This window comes from Pectinophora gossypiella, chromosome 13 (genome assembly GCF_024362695.1).
Source record: "Pectinophora gossypiella chromosome 13, ilPecGoss1.1, whole genome shotgun sequence".
Taxonomy (NCBI): domain Eukaryota; kingdom Metazoa; phylum Arthropoda; class Insecta; order Lepidoptera; family Gelechiidae; genus Pectinophora; species Pectinophora gossypiella.
The window spans coordinates 14,897,643-14,912,910 of record NC_065416.1 but is presented as its reverse complement, the minus strand read 5'-3'; the positions used below and the strand labels follow the sequence as shown (position 1 = coordinate 14,912,910).

At 39.8% G+C, this 15,268-nt stretch overlaps 1 protein-coding gene across 1 annotated transcript in view; it reads left to right on the top strand.

Annotated features, from left to right (window-relative positions):
• Positions 1-15,268, top strand: part of LOC126372129 (amyloid protein-binding protein 2) — a 93,589-nt gene that overhangs the window by 57,906 nt on the left and 20,415 nt on the right. Inside the window, exon 2 of the mRNA XM_050017727.1 lies at positions 10,885-10,998. Coding sequence (XP_049873684.1) covers positions 10,885-10,998 — 114 coding nt within the window. The remainder of the gene's footprint in view (positions 1-10,884; positions 10,999-15,268) is intronic.

Here is a 15,268-nt window from a genome sequence, read left to right as displayed (position 1 = left end):
TGACAAGCACATACAGAGTACTGCGCGGCGAAAGGCTAGAGGGAGACCACTGCCATATTTTTCCCTTAAACAGCATGGATAATGTTACACCGACGCGAGCGTGGCTCTTAAATTCACGATGATGAAACATAGAGCTATCGCAGTTATCTGTTTGCAGGAGTAGTAAAAGAGAGCGGGGTTGAACCGGCGACAGCGGTTTTCATACAATATGCGCGTTAGGGCCTTTCCATCCTTTTTCTTCTATTTCGGGGCCCCTTAGGAATTACAGGCGTGAGTTATAATAAGAATAAAAATGAATTTATTTCCGCAAATTTTTACTATAGATAGTGTTCATAAAGGTAATTCTTAATTTAAGTCTTAAGTTATGTATGTATTATTTTGCTTTACAGTTTTATCAGTCCGTTCTCATAATACGAACACGCTTGGGTTCTTGAAGTACCGACATTTCAGATTGCATAATATTAATCGAAATTCCGCGCGCATGTAAGTATTTCTTGCTTTAATAGGAAGAATATAAACAATTTTTTATCATGCATTCTAATACGCAATTTTTAAGAAATATACATTTTCAGTCTATTTCACTTCAAAATACGCCAATTGTTAATAACGCCAATTGCTGTTAATTGTTGTTGTTGTTGTGTTATTGTGTTGCTCAATGATCAAGCTTATATGCGTCCCTGCTGGGCACGGATTCAGATTTATTTATTTCATATTTAGTTGACACATTTTAAGTACAAAAATTCTACAAAAAGGTAACATAAATATGGTCGTCAGTTCTAAAACATCATATACAATAGAATTATTATTAAAATAGAATGTCTACAAAAGAAATCCGATTAAAATAATTATATTAAATTCAATCACAAATTAATACATGTCATAATATTCATAAATAATTACAACAGGCCTCCCCTCAATCAACCGGAGGGGGTATGAAGCCATACTCCACCACGCTGTTCCACTAAACGCGGCTCAGTCTGCGCTTAATATGCGCGTAGCCATAATCATACGCATAAAATATATAGTTTGAATTGAAAAGACATTTCATTCCAATATATTTGTTAATTTTCTATTTTTATTATATTGAATGCTATTATAATTTATTTAATAATTTTATTTGTAATTTAATAATCTGTTATGTTTTAAATTCGTATACCGAAAGGTGCGACATAGTGCGACATATATTATATTGTAACAACTCTTTTACCTATGTTGACGAATAAATGAATTTGAATTTGAAAATGTTGATTCTCAATGTATTTGTACAGCGGGCGTCATACAACACTATGTTGATACAATGTGTTCGGCCGCTTTGTTTAATGAACCGACCCACTTTATGACCATAATTACGCCGGTTTATGGTACCATATTTTTGCCTGATGATGATGACTTTGTGCAAAGTTTTCAGATACCTAAGGTTATTCACTTTTTTCCGATTTGAAAGGAATGTTCATTGGTCGCTTACAAATCGCTAAGCCTTACGCTCTTTTGGGATTGGGGACTAAGTAACAGTGCCATAAAGCTTTTATAATAACAAAAAGCTAAATATAATTACATAAATCAAGCCTGTATCCTCGAAAGGGTAGGCAGAGGTGTACAGCAAAATCCACTTCTCATCAGCCATGTTTAAGTCCCATTTAAAGTGATATCAATTACTTATCTATGATCGAAACAAAATATTAGTATTTGAATTAGGAATTAAAAAAATAATGTCGTTTTAAATAATTCTTAATAAGAATTCAAAACTTTATTTAAAACGACATTTTATTTTTATAAAGAATTCAAAACTTTATTTAAAACTACATAATTTTTTTAATTCATAATACTCATATAATTTCTTATTCCAAATACAAATTTAAAATTTTAATAAATTCGTGGTTTTTTTGAGCAAAAATTCTAGTGTTTCCATTTTCAAATGAGAAGTTTTTTTTTTTAATTAAAGCGAAGCATTTACCAACAACATAACGTATGGCTTGCTATCGTAAATGGGGAATGCATTAACATTGTCACGGCTATTATGTTTAACAACTTAATCCGAGCGTGAATGTTTACAGGCGGAAGCGGATACATTGTATTTGCAATAAAAACTATTTTGTACGTAGCCTATTGTGGTGCCAGTGACAGCGACGAGGTTGCTGTCGACGGATTATTGAAAAGAAAATCATTAGTTCCACATCTAACGTATAACATGAGGCATCAATAGAGCAGACATCAATTTGAGATTCACAAGGGCTAAAGGATCATTATGAGGAGCAAACCACACCCCGGACACTCCCAATATCTCAATCTTACCGCCTAACGCATAAGTGCGAGCGAGACAGGCTTAACCTAACCTAAGATAGACGCTAAAGTAAGACCCAGAGGGGGTGAGGTCGGCGCCCGATACATATTGGTGCGGGGCGGAGAGTTACCGTTCTATACATAGTCTTATTCTTTATAGTCTTAGTCTTATTTTTTAGATCTTGACGCCAAACGCCAGATCTGAAAAACTCGACCCAAGCCCTCCTACCACTACACTTATAACTCAAATGGGACTCTCTATTGTGCTTCTTGCAACAGGACTTTCAAAACTAAATTTGGTTTTGCTAGTCACGCCCGCGTCCATGCAAGAACCCAGGCTAACACCAACTAAGGGTGTCATCGTCGACGGATACGTCTGGGAGGACATCATCATCATCATCATCTTATTCTTTATTCTACGACGTGAGTCTATATAAATCATAATAACACACGTTGACGTAGTAGATATAACATAGTAGGTTTATCGCTCCCCGCCAGTAAAGATGCAGTTAACAGAAACCGTAACTTAACAATGTAGATATTGCGTGTAGACGACAGACAGTTTGCAATACATTGACTTTATTTTTAATGTCGACGTGTAATTTGTATTTGTTGTTTACAAGTAATTAGTGCTGTGCAAGTACCGTAGTGCTGTGCCGTGGAAGTGCCGTGTTCGCGTGGACCATGGCTCAATTGACGTCCTGCCCCGCGTGCCCTGACAGGGTAGGAACATGACGTCATCGGACAAAATTAGACTTTTTTTTTCCCATTATGTTCTACGGAACTATATACAAGCATAAAAAAGCAAAATAAATAATTTCATTGTCATTTCATTACTTTCGAGTACTTTCCTTTCAAGTAACCAGTTTGATAATCATTACAGAGTCTTATCTTTTAAAGAGGCTCTAAACTTGTTCTATGGAACATATTGAAATAAAAATATATTAGATGTCCTATAGAACAAATAAAATTAAAAAGTCTCATTTTGTCCGATGGCGTCATGTTCTATGGAACAAATGGGACCTACCCCCCTGACACCTGTACTCAGGAGGAGCTTATAAATGCTGTCCGGTTGGCAAAAAACTGGACTGAGAAAATCTGAGCGCCATCGAAACGACTAGAAGTGCGAATATGAAGTAAACTATAATGTTTTTAATTGACAATTACTTCCGCACAATATCCTGGAAGAAATGACTGAAAACCAGCGCTGGATGGTGCCATAGCATGGCGCCATCACAGCGCAAGCTGAGCCTCCTTTTGCCCGTATTCGTAATATTCATAATTAAGTACCTAGTTCTTATAGAAAAATGTAAACTAGCAATAAATTTATTTTATTCTTATTACAATGTGTACAATACAGATTGGTGAAATGTAATGCTCGTACTGGTAGCGTGCACGTGTAAGTTTCTTCTTTTTTTTTGCCGTATATGGCATTAACTACTTGGCCGGACAAATGGGGAGTGCTGAGAGCTTTCCCCGGTACAAAATTGAATGCCTGAGGATATCCAGTTGGGCGTGAACCAGCCCAGGGCGTCGTTTGAGAGTATTATGTTTGATATAACGCTACTTATATAATATGATTACATATTTCAATCTAAACACACCGACAAAATTAGTGCCGACGAAGTTCAGAAAAACCTACCTTATTATTACGCCGGTTCAGAGTAGATCGTACTAAAACTTTTCTAAGGACATCTCCAATTAGGAAACAAAAAACCGTACCTATTATTACGGCTCTGTGATCGTTTTGTACGAGTCATAGTCTGATTGTCTAAAAAAACATAGTTTGTTATTAATCTTTTGACAAACAGTAAGTATATGACCCTACAAATAACGATGACAGAACAGTCTAATACCGTATTTTTTTTTCCTAATTGGAGATGTCCATAGAAAAGGTTCAGTACACACACGCCGGTTCTAAACCAGCGTGCGTGTATGAAATGATTGATGAATGTGGAGGAAGCAAGAGAAGTGTGTAACATGTTGTGAATGAAATTAAAATTCCGTATTAGAGCTAGATGTTTTTCTCGTGTGGAGTTGCTATAACCTCCCATCGAGCGCGTCCTCAGGTGGTGGATCGAGGAATGCCTCTCAGATATGAGTGGTACCAGGGAAATCAAATACCTGGCGCGAACCAAAACTAGCAAGAAGACGGATATATGCAGCGTTTTCAGCACTGGGCTAGAAACGATGAGGTCGACGTGGAACCGAAAGGATCTAGTACCAGAAAGCGGTTGGCGGTAGAAGAGGATACTTTTCATAAATCGGCAAGCGTACTGCATTAGGGGGTTTTCCTACTTCTAGAGAGTAGGTTTTGGTGCGTCAGATGACAATCGGCATCAGCATAATAAACCCCAAATCGTCGATAAAGTAGAATGAAGATGAATAGGTTGCCAAATAATAACTGTATAATGGATAGGGCGTCGCCGCATAACGACGCGCAGACACATCGCCCTAACTCTGTGACAAATTTGCAAGGGCTACCGGATCAAGGACGGGTTCGGTTAAAGACGCAAGTCCCGGAGAGCAACCTAAAAGTCCGCTTTGCCACATTAAATGTTGGAACACTAACCGGAAGGACAAAGGAACTCGCAGACTTATGTAAACGCCGCAGGATAGACTTTATCTGTCTTCAGGAGACTAGATGGCAAGGGGCAAAGTCTCGCAACATTGGAGAAGGCTACAAAATGATGTATACAGGCTCAAAAGGAGGTAGAAATGGAGTAGCTGTTGCAATCAGTCAGGAACACCTGGATAATGTCGTCGAAGTAAAACGGTTTAGTGACAGAGCCATGAGCGTTAAGGTTGTCATAGAAGGAGAAGTGGTAAATGTGATAGCTGCATACGCACCCCAAACAGGATGTCTTAAAACGGAAAAAGAGGAGTTTTGGATTCTTCTGGATGACATTTTACGGGAGATACCAAGCAATGAAACCACGGTTCTTGGTGGCGACTTAAATGGCCATGTGGGCCAGGAATTTAAGCCGTTCGAGAGAGTACATGGAGGTCACGGTTTTGGTTCAACGAATGAAGATGGCAAAACTATTATGCAACATGCCATGTCTCACGACCTTGCAATAGTTAATACATTTTGCATAAAGAAGCCAGAGCATCTCATCACATATAAAAGTGGCACAAATTGTTCGCAAATCGACTACTTGCTTTTAAATAGAACATTGATTGGAAGAGTTAAAAATTGCAAGGTCATACCCGGAGAATGTGTGACGCCACAACATCGACTTGTCGTAATGGATTTGGAATTCAGAAGGAAAATAAAACCTAAGAAAGAAAAGGAACCAGAACTCACCAGATGGTGGATTCTAAAGGGTGAGAATATTGAAGGGTTCCGGAAGGAATTAGAACACCTCTGTATCCCTGACGACATTGGAAAAGATGTAAATATAGCGTGGCAGCACATACAGGCTCAGATCTTAAAGGCAGCACACAAAGTACTCGGGCGAACTAAGGGAGGAAGACGAATATCTAAAGATACTTGGTGGTGGACAGAACCAGTGCAGAAAACACTCAGGGATAAGAAACAAGCCTTTAAAACATGGCAGTCTACTAAAACCACAGAGGATCGGATATATATAAGGAGAAAAAGAAGATTGCCAGAAGAGTAGTTGCTGTCGAGAGATCGAAAGCGAACAAAGATCTGTACCACTCCTTAGAGAGTAGGGATGGTCACAAAATCATTTACAAGCTGGCGAAGTCACGGGATCAGGCTACTAAAGATATCGTCAAAACAAAAGTACTTAAAGGACCGGATGGCAATCTACTTTTTAGAGACGACGACATCTTGAAAACGTGGTACAAATATTACGACAACCTATTAAATATTAACACTGCAAGTATAAATTTGCCTCAGGAGGATGTAAATCTGGGTTTGATTTACCCTATAACATCTCAAGAAATTAAGATCGCGCTAAATAAAATGTCAAATAAGAAAGCGTTGGGTCCGGATGGCATTCCAATTGAGGCATGGAAGTGCTTGGGTGATACCGGAGTCGTAATACTGGAGAATCTGTTCAACACCATGCTCCTGGAGACTAAATGCATGCCGGATGCTTGGAGGATGAGTACAATCATCCCACTTTATAAAGGCAAAGGAAGTCGCTATGAATGTAATAATTACCGAGGTATAAAATTAATGAGCCATACCATGAAGTTATATGAGAGAATCATAGATAACCGTCTCCGTCAGGAATGCTGTCTCTCTCAGAATCAGTATGGTTTCGTCCCAGGGCTCTCAACTATTGATCCAATCTTTGCAATGACCGTGGTTACTGAAGAGCACAGAGCAAAAGATGAACCCCACTACATTGCATTCCTAGACATGGAAAAGGCTTTTGACCGTGTGCCCCGAAATACAATATACTGGAGTCTCAGAAGGAAAAATGTTCCCGAGGCATACGTCACCATCGTAGCCGACATGTACAAGGATGTCCGCTCTTTTGTACGAACTACAGTAGGAGTCACACAATCCATCCCCGTGACTGAGGGTGTTCATCAAGGTTCAGTACTCAGTCCGTATTTGTTTAGTCTCGTACTCGATACCCTCACTGAAGATGCTCAGAAAGTAGCCACATGGACCTACATATATGCAGATGACGTAGCGATTTGCACATCAAGCCGACAAGAACTGGCGAATGCCCTCGCAGCGTGGAAAAGTCAGTTGCAGGCAGGTGGGCTAGTACTTAGTGTAGCTAAAACCCAATATATGGAATGCAACGTCAAGAACCCTAGCGCTGACCCTATAGTGATAGATGGACAAGTTGTTCAACAGTGCGAGGAGTACAAATATCTGGGGACAATAATCTGCAGTTCCGGAAATTTGGAGAGCAACATACAGCACCGTATATCAGCAGCCTGGCTCAGGTGGCGTGAAGTTACTGGCGTTACCTGTGATAGCCGAATGCCTGTAAAGCTGAAGGGGCTTATCTATAAGTCAGTAATAAGACCTGTCTTAACCTATGGAAGCGAGACGTGGGCCGTAACGAAAAAACATGTCCAGTCCATCCAAGTTGCAGAGATGAAGATGTTACGTTGGATGTGCGGCGTGACGAGGCTCGACAAGATTCGCAACGAGTATGTGCGCGGTAGCCTCGGTGTACGTGACGTGGCTGACAAACTGCAGGAAAACCGGCTGCGTTGGTATGGGCATGTTAAAAGAAGACCGCCTGAGTACATTGGCAACGTGGCACTCGACTTCAATATTACTGGTCAGCGACGTAGAGGAAGACCTAAGCTGAGATGGTTGAGTGTCGTGGAGAAAGACATGGAGAGTTGCGGGTTATCCGAAGACGATGTCCAGGATAGGGCAAAGTGGAGGAAGAACAGTAGGAAAGCGGACCCCGGCGCAAGACGGCGGGATTCACGCTAGGAAGAAGAAGAAGAGCTAGATGTTTTTCTTCCCGCGGGATATAGGTGAAGTGTACATTTAGCGAAGGGGTCGTTTTGCGAAATGTATATTCTGCGGAAGGTATGTTTTGAAAAATGTATATTCTGCGGAAGGTACGTTTTGCGAAATGTACATTCTGCGGAAGGTACGTTTTGCGAAATGTATATTTTGCGGAAGGTATGTTTTGCGCATGGGGTACAAGGCGTTTTTCTTTACGTTAAAAGGGTGGCCTTGGTCTTTCTCGTTCGTCTAATTTTTTGTCGCTCCACGTGCCTTTAAATATTTTGCGCAGTGAAATAAGTTTCGACGTTCGACGTCATACATATGAATTTTCACTAATTACCTAGTTTAAAAAAATACATTGACCTCTGCTTAAAACAATGAAAGTGTCGTAATTTCGTTTTCATCGGGAACGTTGTACGGTCGAGCGTGTAACCTTCTGTTGAGTAACAGCATTGTCTCAAATAATGCTATGGATGGGTTATTTATTCAAAATATTTTTTTTATCTATCACATTTATTTAATATTTGTTGGTATTTGCAACGACATAAAAAATTTCACAATTTATTCGACAGAGAAAATTTTAAACTGAAGTCCACTAATTATTCCTTTAAACAGTTGTATAGACGACGTAATTGCCTCCGGGGTGGAAGTTGGAAGGTTCGACAGAATGTCGCTGTAAAAACGTATTCTAAATAGCTGTGTTTTATATTTGTACCTAATTACTTAATTTTATAATATTTAGTTAGATAATATAATATTATTATAATATGCCCTTACAGGGCATCACATGTACCTTCTTACTATGTTCCACCTTAATTTATGTTTGTGAAATGCAATAAATGAATATGAAAACCGGACCTGTCAAATCTTCAAGTTACGTAAGCGGACCCTCATAGGGTATAACTCTAGGGAGATGATGTGTTGTATAGACGACGAGAGGATCCTTTTTTTTCTTTTTTTTTTTTGACGTGACTTATTGTAGATTTGCCGCAGATGGCATTAACTACTTGGCCGGACAAATAGGGAGCGCTGAAGGCTCTCATCCGGTACAACGTTTAAGACAACAGGCCTGAGAGTGCCCAGTTAGTCGCGAACCTCGGCTCATAGTATCAGGCCTTTAATAACGTCACATCTCGTGTATCGCGAATATATCGCGTCACACGCGTCTACACGCGCATGCGTAGAACGCGGAAATAGTAAGTCATTCATCGTCAATTGACGAGTACCAGCGCCAGACAGGTCACGAGGTTCCGAACCCAATCTCGTGTGATCCTGATGAATTCAAATAGCGAACAATTCACGTTCGATTTGCTGTAAAATTATTGTCAGTCTAGACATTGTTTTTTTTTTATAATACTTCCTCAATCTTATATTAGATAAAACGTCTAGTTCAGTAAAATTAGGTAATGATTATATTTCAAAAAAAGTTTTACAATAGCTTCAATGCGCGGTACGAATTAGATCTGTCAAAGTACAGAAGCCAGTGCTGTGACATTCATTAGCATATATGTCAGTCGAGAATAGTTCGATCGATTTTGTTCTATCAAGTTTACATTGTTGTTGATAAAAGCTAAAAAAATGCATTACAGGTGATAATTAATTTTATAGTTTTAATCTGATGCTTTTGTTACTAACTAATTATTTTGATACATAAAGCTCAAACGAAGACGGACAGATTTGGATGTCTTTTTGCTCAAAGAGTGATTTGCTAAGAAAGAAGAAGACGTAGAAAAGGGTTTAGTAGATAAAGGACATATTCGCAAAACGCCTTGCTCCAAAAAAGGAGACCTCTTCGCACTTATTATTAAAAAAATTAAACGAAAAACGAACCGCCTTCAATAAACAATATGAACTACAAAACAAACACAAAAAAGCGTTTTAAAAACACGCAGAAACTAAAAATCAAAAAATTATTTTACATATTTCTATAATATGATGTGTCATATTATAGAAATATGTAAAATATTTTTTACAAAACATACATTTTGGCGCGCGTTTCGCGCTCACTTGGCGCATCCAACCCGTTTCTTATATTCCGTGGTAGTAGCTATTACCCGCGTCTTCGTTCGCGTGAAACCCTGCTATTACAACTATAGAAATTTTATACTAACTTTGCCACCACTTAGGGGTTTAATGTCACAAAAAAATGTAGTTGCTGAGACTTTGAGATGAGTAAGTCAGTATAGGCCTCTATGGATGTGCAACTTGGACACTATCACAGAAAAAACAGAGAGAGAATCGAGGTTTTTAAAATGTGGTGTTGGAGGAGGATGGAAAGAATAAGTTGGACAGAAAGGGTTACTAACGAAGAAGTGCTAGTAAGAGTAAGGGAAAAGAGGCAAATATTGAGAGTTATTGAGGACAGAAGAGGCAAGGTGATTGGGCACTTAAAAAGACACGACGATTTTATTAAAAATATCATAGAAGGAAAGACCAAGAAGAGCTTCCATGGAATAGATTAAAGAGAAGGTGAACGTCGAGTCTCATAAGGAAGTGCAAGCATTGGCCAGTTTGGTATACGAGAATGGAGAATGCTACACCGAAAAGAGCGTGGCTCTTAAATTTACGATGATGATGAGTCAGTCAATGCATGGGTGACATTTCGCTTTTAATGTATATGTATAGACGAATGTAATATTCATAGGAAGCGCCATCGTAACCCGAAGCGTATTAGCAAAACAATTGGCATGGTAATTAGCGTGTTCAATTGTTAATTGAGTAATTGGCTGACACGAGCGCGTCAACCGTTTATTGACGTTCGGTTACAACTTGCTACATGTTTAACTAATATCGTAAACTGTTTATTACCTGTAGACTAGACGTTAAAATTGTATATTGCTAGTAAAACATGTTGCTTTGTATGGTTGACAAAGAGGTAACCGTTTATTGATTAAATCAAAGATGTATTTAGGAAAAAAAGAAAAGAAAAAACCCTTAACTAGAAGTTCAGACCAACACATCAACAGCGACAAGTTGACCGTAAGGGTGCAATCTTGTTACGGCTCTCTCTCTCTCTTTCCGCTCCACACCAGCGGCTGAGCTAGGTTTACCTCACCCCTCCTCGGTCTTACTTTAGTCTTCAATCGTATGGACGTCACATACACAGATGCGTGTGTACGATAACGTCAATATGTAGTGTCTACAAAAAATCTTATAAATGTATAATGTTAGAAAAACACTAACCACGTTGTTGTCCATAGATGCTGCAGGAGAAGAGACTATGTATCCTGGGCGCGGAGCTGTCAGAGTTGGACACCTTCGAGCGGCTGCTGCGCTTCTCCGGGGCCCAGCTGCGACTGTTACAGTGCTTCCAGGTGAGTTGCTATCATAATGGCATAGAATAAGGAATACTACGTATACTTAGAACGGCAACTCTCCGCTCCCCACCAGCGTCTGAACTAGGTTTACCTCACCCCCCCCTCGAACATAGTTTAGTCTTCAATCGTATGGCATCAGACGTGACACACACAGATAGGCGTGTACGATAACGTCAATGTGTGTTATCTGTGCAAAATGAGGTTGTTTGTATGAAGTGTCTGGGGCGTGATAATAGTACAGATTCCGGCAACCACCAATTAATTACATTGGTCAGTAATTCACTTAACATAATAAAAAGGCGAGTACCTGACGCACCTTCGATTTGCCGATGATATAGTCCTAATGGCTGAGACCCTGGAAGACCTGAACACCATGCTCGAGCATCTCAGTAACGCATCCCAACGAGTGGGTCTTAGCATGAACATGGCAAAGACAAAAATTATGTCCAACGACCATGTCGCACCCACTCCAGTTCAGGTTGGGAACGTTACACTCGAAGTTGTAGACCAGTACATTTACCTAGGACAAATAATCCAGTTAGGTAAGTCCAACTTCGAGAAAGAGATCTCTCGTCGGATCCAACTCGGATGGGCAGCGTTCGGGAAGCTGCGGAATATCTTCTCGTCCAAAATACCTCAGTGTCTCAAGACGAAAGTCTTTGACCAGTGCGTGTTGCCAGTGATGACCTACGGCAGTGAGACGTGGCCGCTTACTATGGGTCTCGTGAGGAGGCTCGGTGTCGCTCAGCGGGCAATGGAGAGAGCTATGCTCGGTATTTCCCTGCTCGATCGAATCAGAAATGAGGAGATCCGCAGGAGAACTAAAGTCACCGACATAGCTCGAAGAATTGCAAAGCTGAAGTGGCAGTGGGCAGGACACATAGCGAGGAGAACCGATGGCCGATGGGGCGGAAAGGTTCTGGAGTGGCGACCACGTGTCGGACGACGCTCAGTGGGTAGGCCCGCTACAAGGTGGACCGACGATCTGGTGAAGGTCGCGGGAAGCCGCTGGATGCGGGCAGCGCAGGACCGATCGTCGTGGAGATCCTTGGGGGAGGCCTATGCCCAGCAGTGGGCGTCATACGGCTGATGATGATGATGAATAAAAAATACATCTGGGAATGTTGGAGATACCAATTTAATTTAATGGCAACACTTACGTCATCAAACATCTAGCAATGGCGGCTTGTTATAGGATTGAGAACACCTGGTTTGAAAAATACTAAGGATTTGCCTATCAACTTGGGCTGCGAATTGCTTTTTCTGCCCACTCCGTCAGAGATAACCGGCGATCGTGTCTGTCTGTACATATCTAAAGACTCAAGTAGACGTAACGGGTACACCGTGGCATTGAAGTCTCGATGTAAACATGAATACTGTTTCATAACAGTTGAGTGAGATGAGCTGTCGACAGTCGCATGCTACGGGCGCTGTTATACTGTTAGCACACGGGATTCTAGGTCAGTTATTATAGGAACCAGGAAGACAATCTTGGCTTAGTTTGATTTAGTTTTTATACATTGTAATTGTCATGTTAGACATTACAAGGACACTAGAACATACCTACTATCTATTTAATACAGTGTGTTCTGACAATAAATATTTTTTAAAACAACTATGAATAACTAACTAAATTATAGAGATATAACTAAATTATATAACGGTGAAATCGAAATATACAGTAAAAGATCATATTATATGAAGCAACGATCTTATTATAAAACTTTCCACATCATTTATTGCTTCTTTCGTATCGCGCGAAGCCGTAAAATCGCTGTCCCGGTCCAGTCAGAAATGTATTGCTGGCGCTTCACACGTCGTCGACGTGAGTTAACAGGCGACATGCGGACTCGTGTAATTTAGCATATCTCCCTTGTTTCTATGATCTGTGACTTGACGCGCCGCTGGTGCCGCACGCGCCGCGGACAAGTGAACGAAGTTGCATATTATTTCGTGCAAAGGTTTATAAAATGCGATAAGAGCATGTGGCTCCTGCGAACATAAGCACATTACATCAAGCACTTAGCCTAGGCAGTACGTACGTGATTATTACACGTTTCGTACGGTCACGAGCATTTGGTACCATGTCACATTAACTTTTTTGACAAATTGAACTGTAAGTCTCACCAAATGTCAAATATGTTAGTGCGACAGAGTCCTAAAGTGGGTACATTATATTGCTCATGACTGTACGTTACGGTACGTTATTCCTTATTCTATGGCCTAGGTTCATGGCATGTTTTAATGAACAATCACCATGAAAATTAAATATTTATAGGCGCCGCGCCCAGCGCGCGCAATTACTGTGAGATCAAATATTCGAATCAAACGAAAGAACATCGGCGTCCAATTTCAAAATTCGAATATTAAACTAAACTGATAAAAAAGTAAAAATAACGGTCCGCGCGCAGCCTTCACGATTCAAGTCTAAAATGTGTTCGAGGGGGTCGAGGTAAACCTAGTTCAGCCTCTGGTGGGGGGCGGAGAGTTGCCGTTCTATACATAGTATTATTCCTTATTCTATGTCAGTGGCGCGGACGCGTACCTCCTCCGGTTGATTGCGGGGTGGCCTGTGCCCAGCAGTGGGACGTATTTAGGCTGTTTATGTAAGTATGTTCTATGTCAGTGGCGCGGACGCGCAATAAACGACACGGTTGCATCAAACAATGTTTTATTATTGTTGCGTGTTACAACACGTGTTGCGTCATTAATAACATAATAGACTAGACTTATCATTGTAATGGGACTATTTTTGTAAACAATCCTCATGACACATGGTCGCAATAAAACATTTCTATTTCTATTTCTATTTCTATTTCTTGTAGGCTTCAAGACAATGGCCCCGATTCTTGCAGACACATAATTTTATTTTAAGTTATACCCGTCATTTTCTTATCCGCCGAAAAGGAAAGGGACGGATGATTGTCCGACGTCTAAGGCCGGGTTTCCACTGACGCGGTGATGGGCGGAGAAGAGCGGAGATGTGCGGATTTGACCAATCTCAGCGTTCTAGAGAGCGAAAAACGAAGACGCTCTGTCACTGTCTCCCTCACGGTGATTGGTCGATTCCTGCATATCTCCGCTCCTCTCCGCCCAGCTCCGCGTCAATGGAAATACATAAATTCACATCCCTCATTTCAGTTCATAACCTTACCTTACCTTTTAGTATCAGTTTCACGTTGCCAAACAGAATTATGATAATCTCTCTCGTAATAATAACGAGTGCATGGAAACTTCTATCTAAATTAATTACTAGCAATAATTTACATGAGTTACTGTCGTTGTGCGAATTTTAAACGTGATTTAAATAATTTATTCTGATTTCCATTCATTGCTTGTGATCGATAGGTCATAATAATGTATAATTTATAACAAGTTATAGCCCTGTTCGCAGAACGCGTGACTTCTATCGTAGTGTCCCTGGTTCGAACCCCAGCTCGGCATCTAAACCACAGAATTTAACTTTATCCACCTTACAAATAAAAAAAAACCAGGGATGAACGTGGGTTTAAGTATTTGACAGCCAAGCAAAATTGAATCCTATATATCATACAATTCGACTGAACTTTGTTTGGCTGTCAAATACCTACTTAAAATATGAGAAATAAAAATAAAATTGCTATCCAAAATTCTAGATTAAGTTAATAAAATTCATCTTTTTTGGGGTTATGTATACGTTTTTACAATAAAATACCAGATAATATTTTAAATTTGTCAGAAAATAAATTTAAAGTTCATGTGAAGCTTACTTTATGTAAAATAGCTTATCATAAGATTAATGACTACCTAAATGATAAAAATGTCTGGTATTGAATGTGTTCCTCTAGTTATTAAATAACTTGTAATGTATAATAATAATTGGTTTTTAAATGATGTGTTGCTGTTGCAGTTTCTTGTCATTTGCGAAATGACGTAAATTCAAAAATGTTACATTGACCTTCAACAAGTTTATCCATGATAATTACGTTGAATAAATGATTCTGATTTAACAAACCCACGTTCATCCCTGGTTTCTTTTTTATTTGTAAGGTGGTATTAGTTTGAATCCATGTTTGGATCTTAGATAATTGATCACGTGGTTTCCAGGGCTCGCCTTCTATTACATGGGTCTTATACATAGCTGTCGAGGAGTGGGTGTACTGTGTCTACCCTTTTGGGAGTACTAACGTGATGCTGTGTTATGTTATGTTAATCTATAACAATGAAATGCTTAGTATAGTTTATTTTTATCAGTGTTGTTAAGGCCTTGTATATTTATGTATTCTGC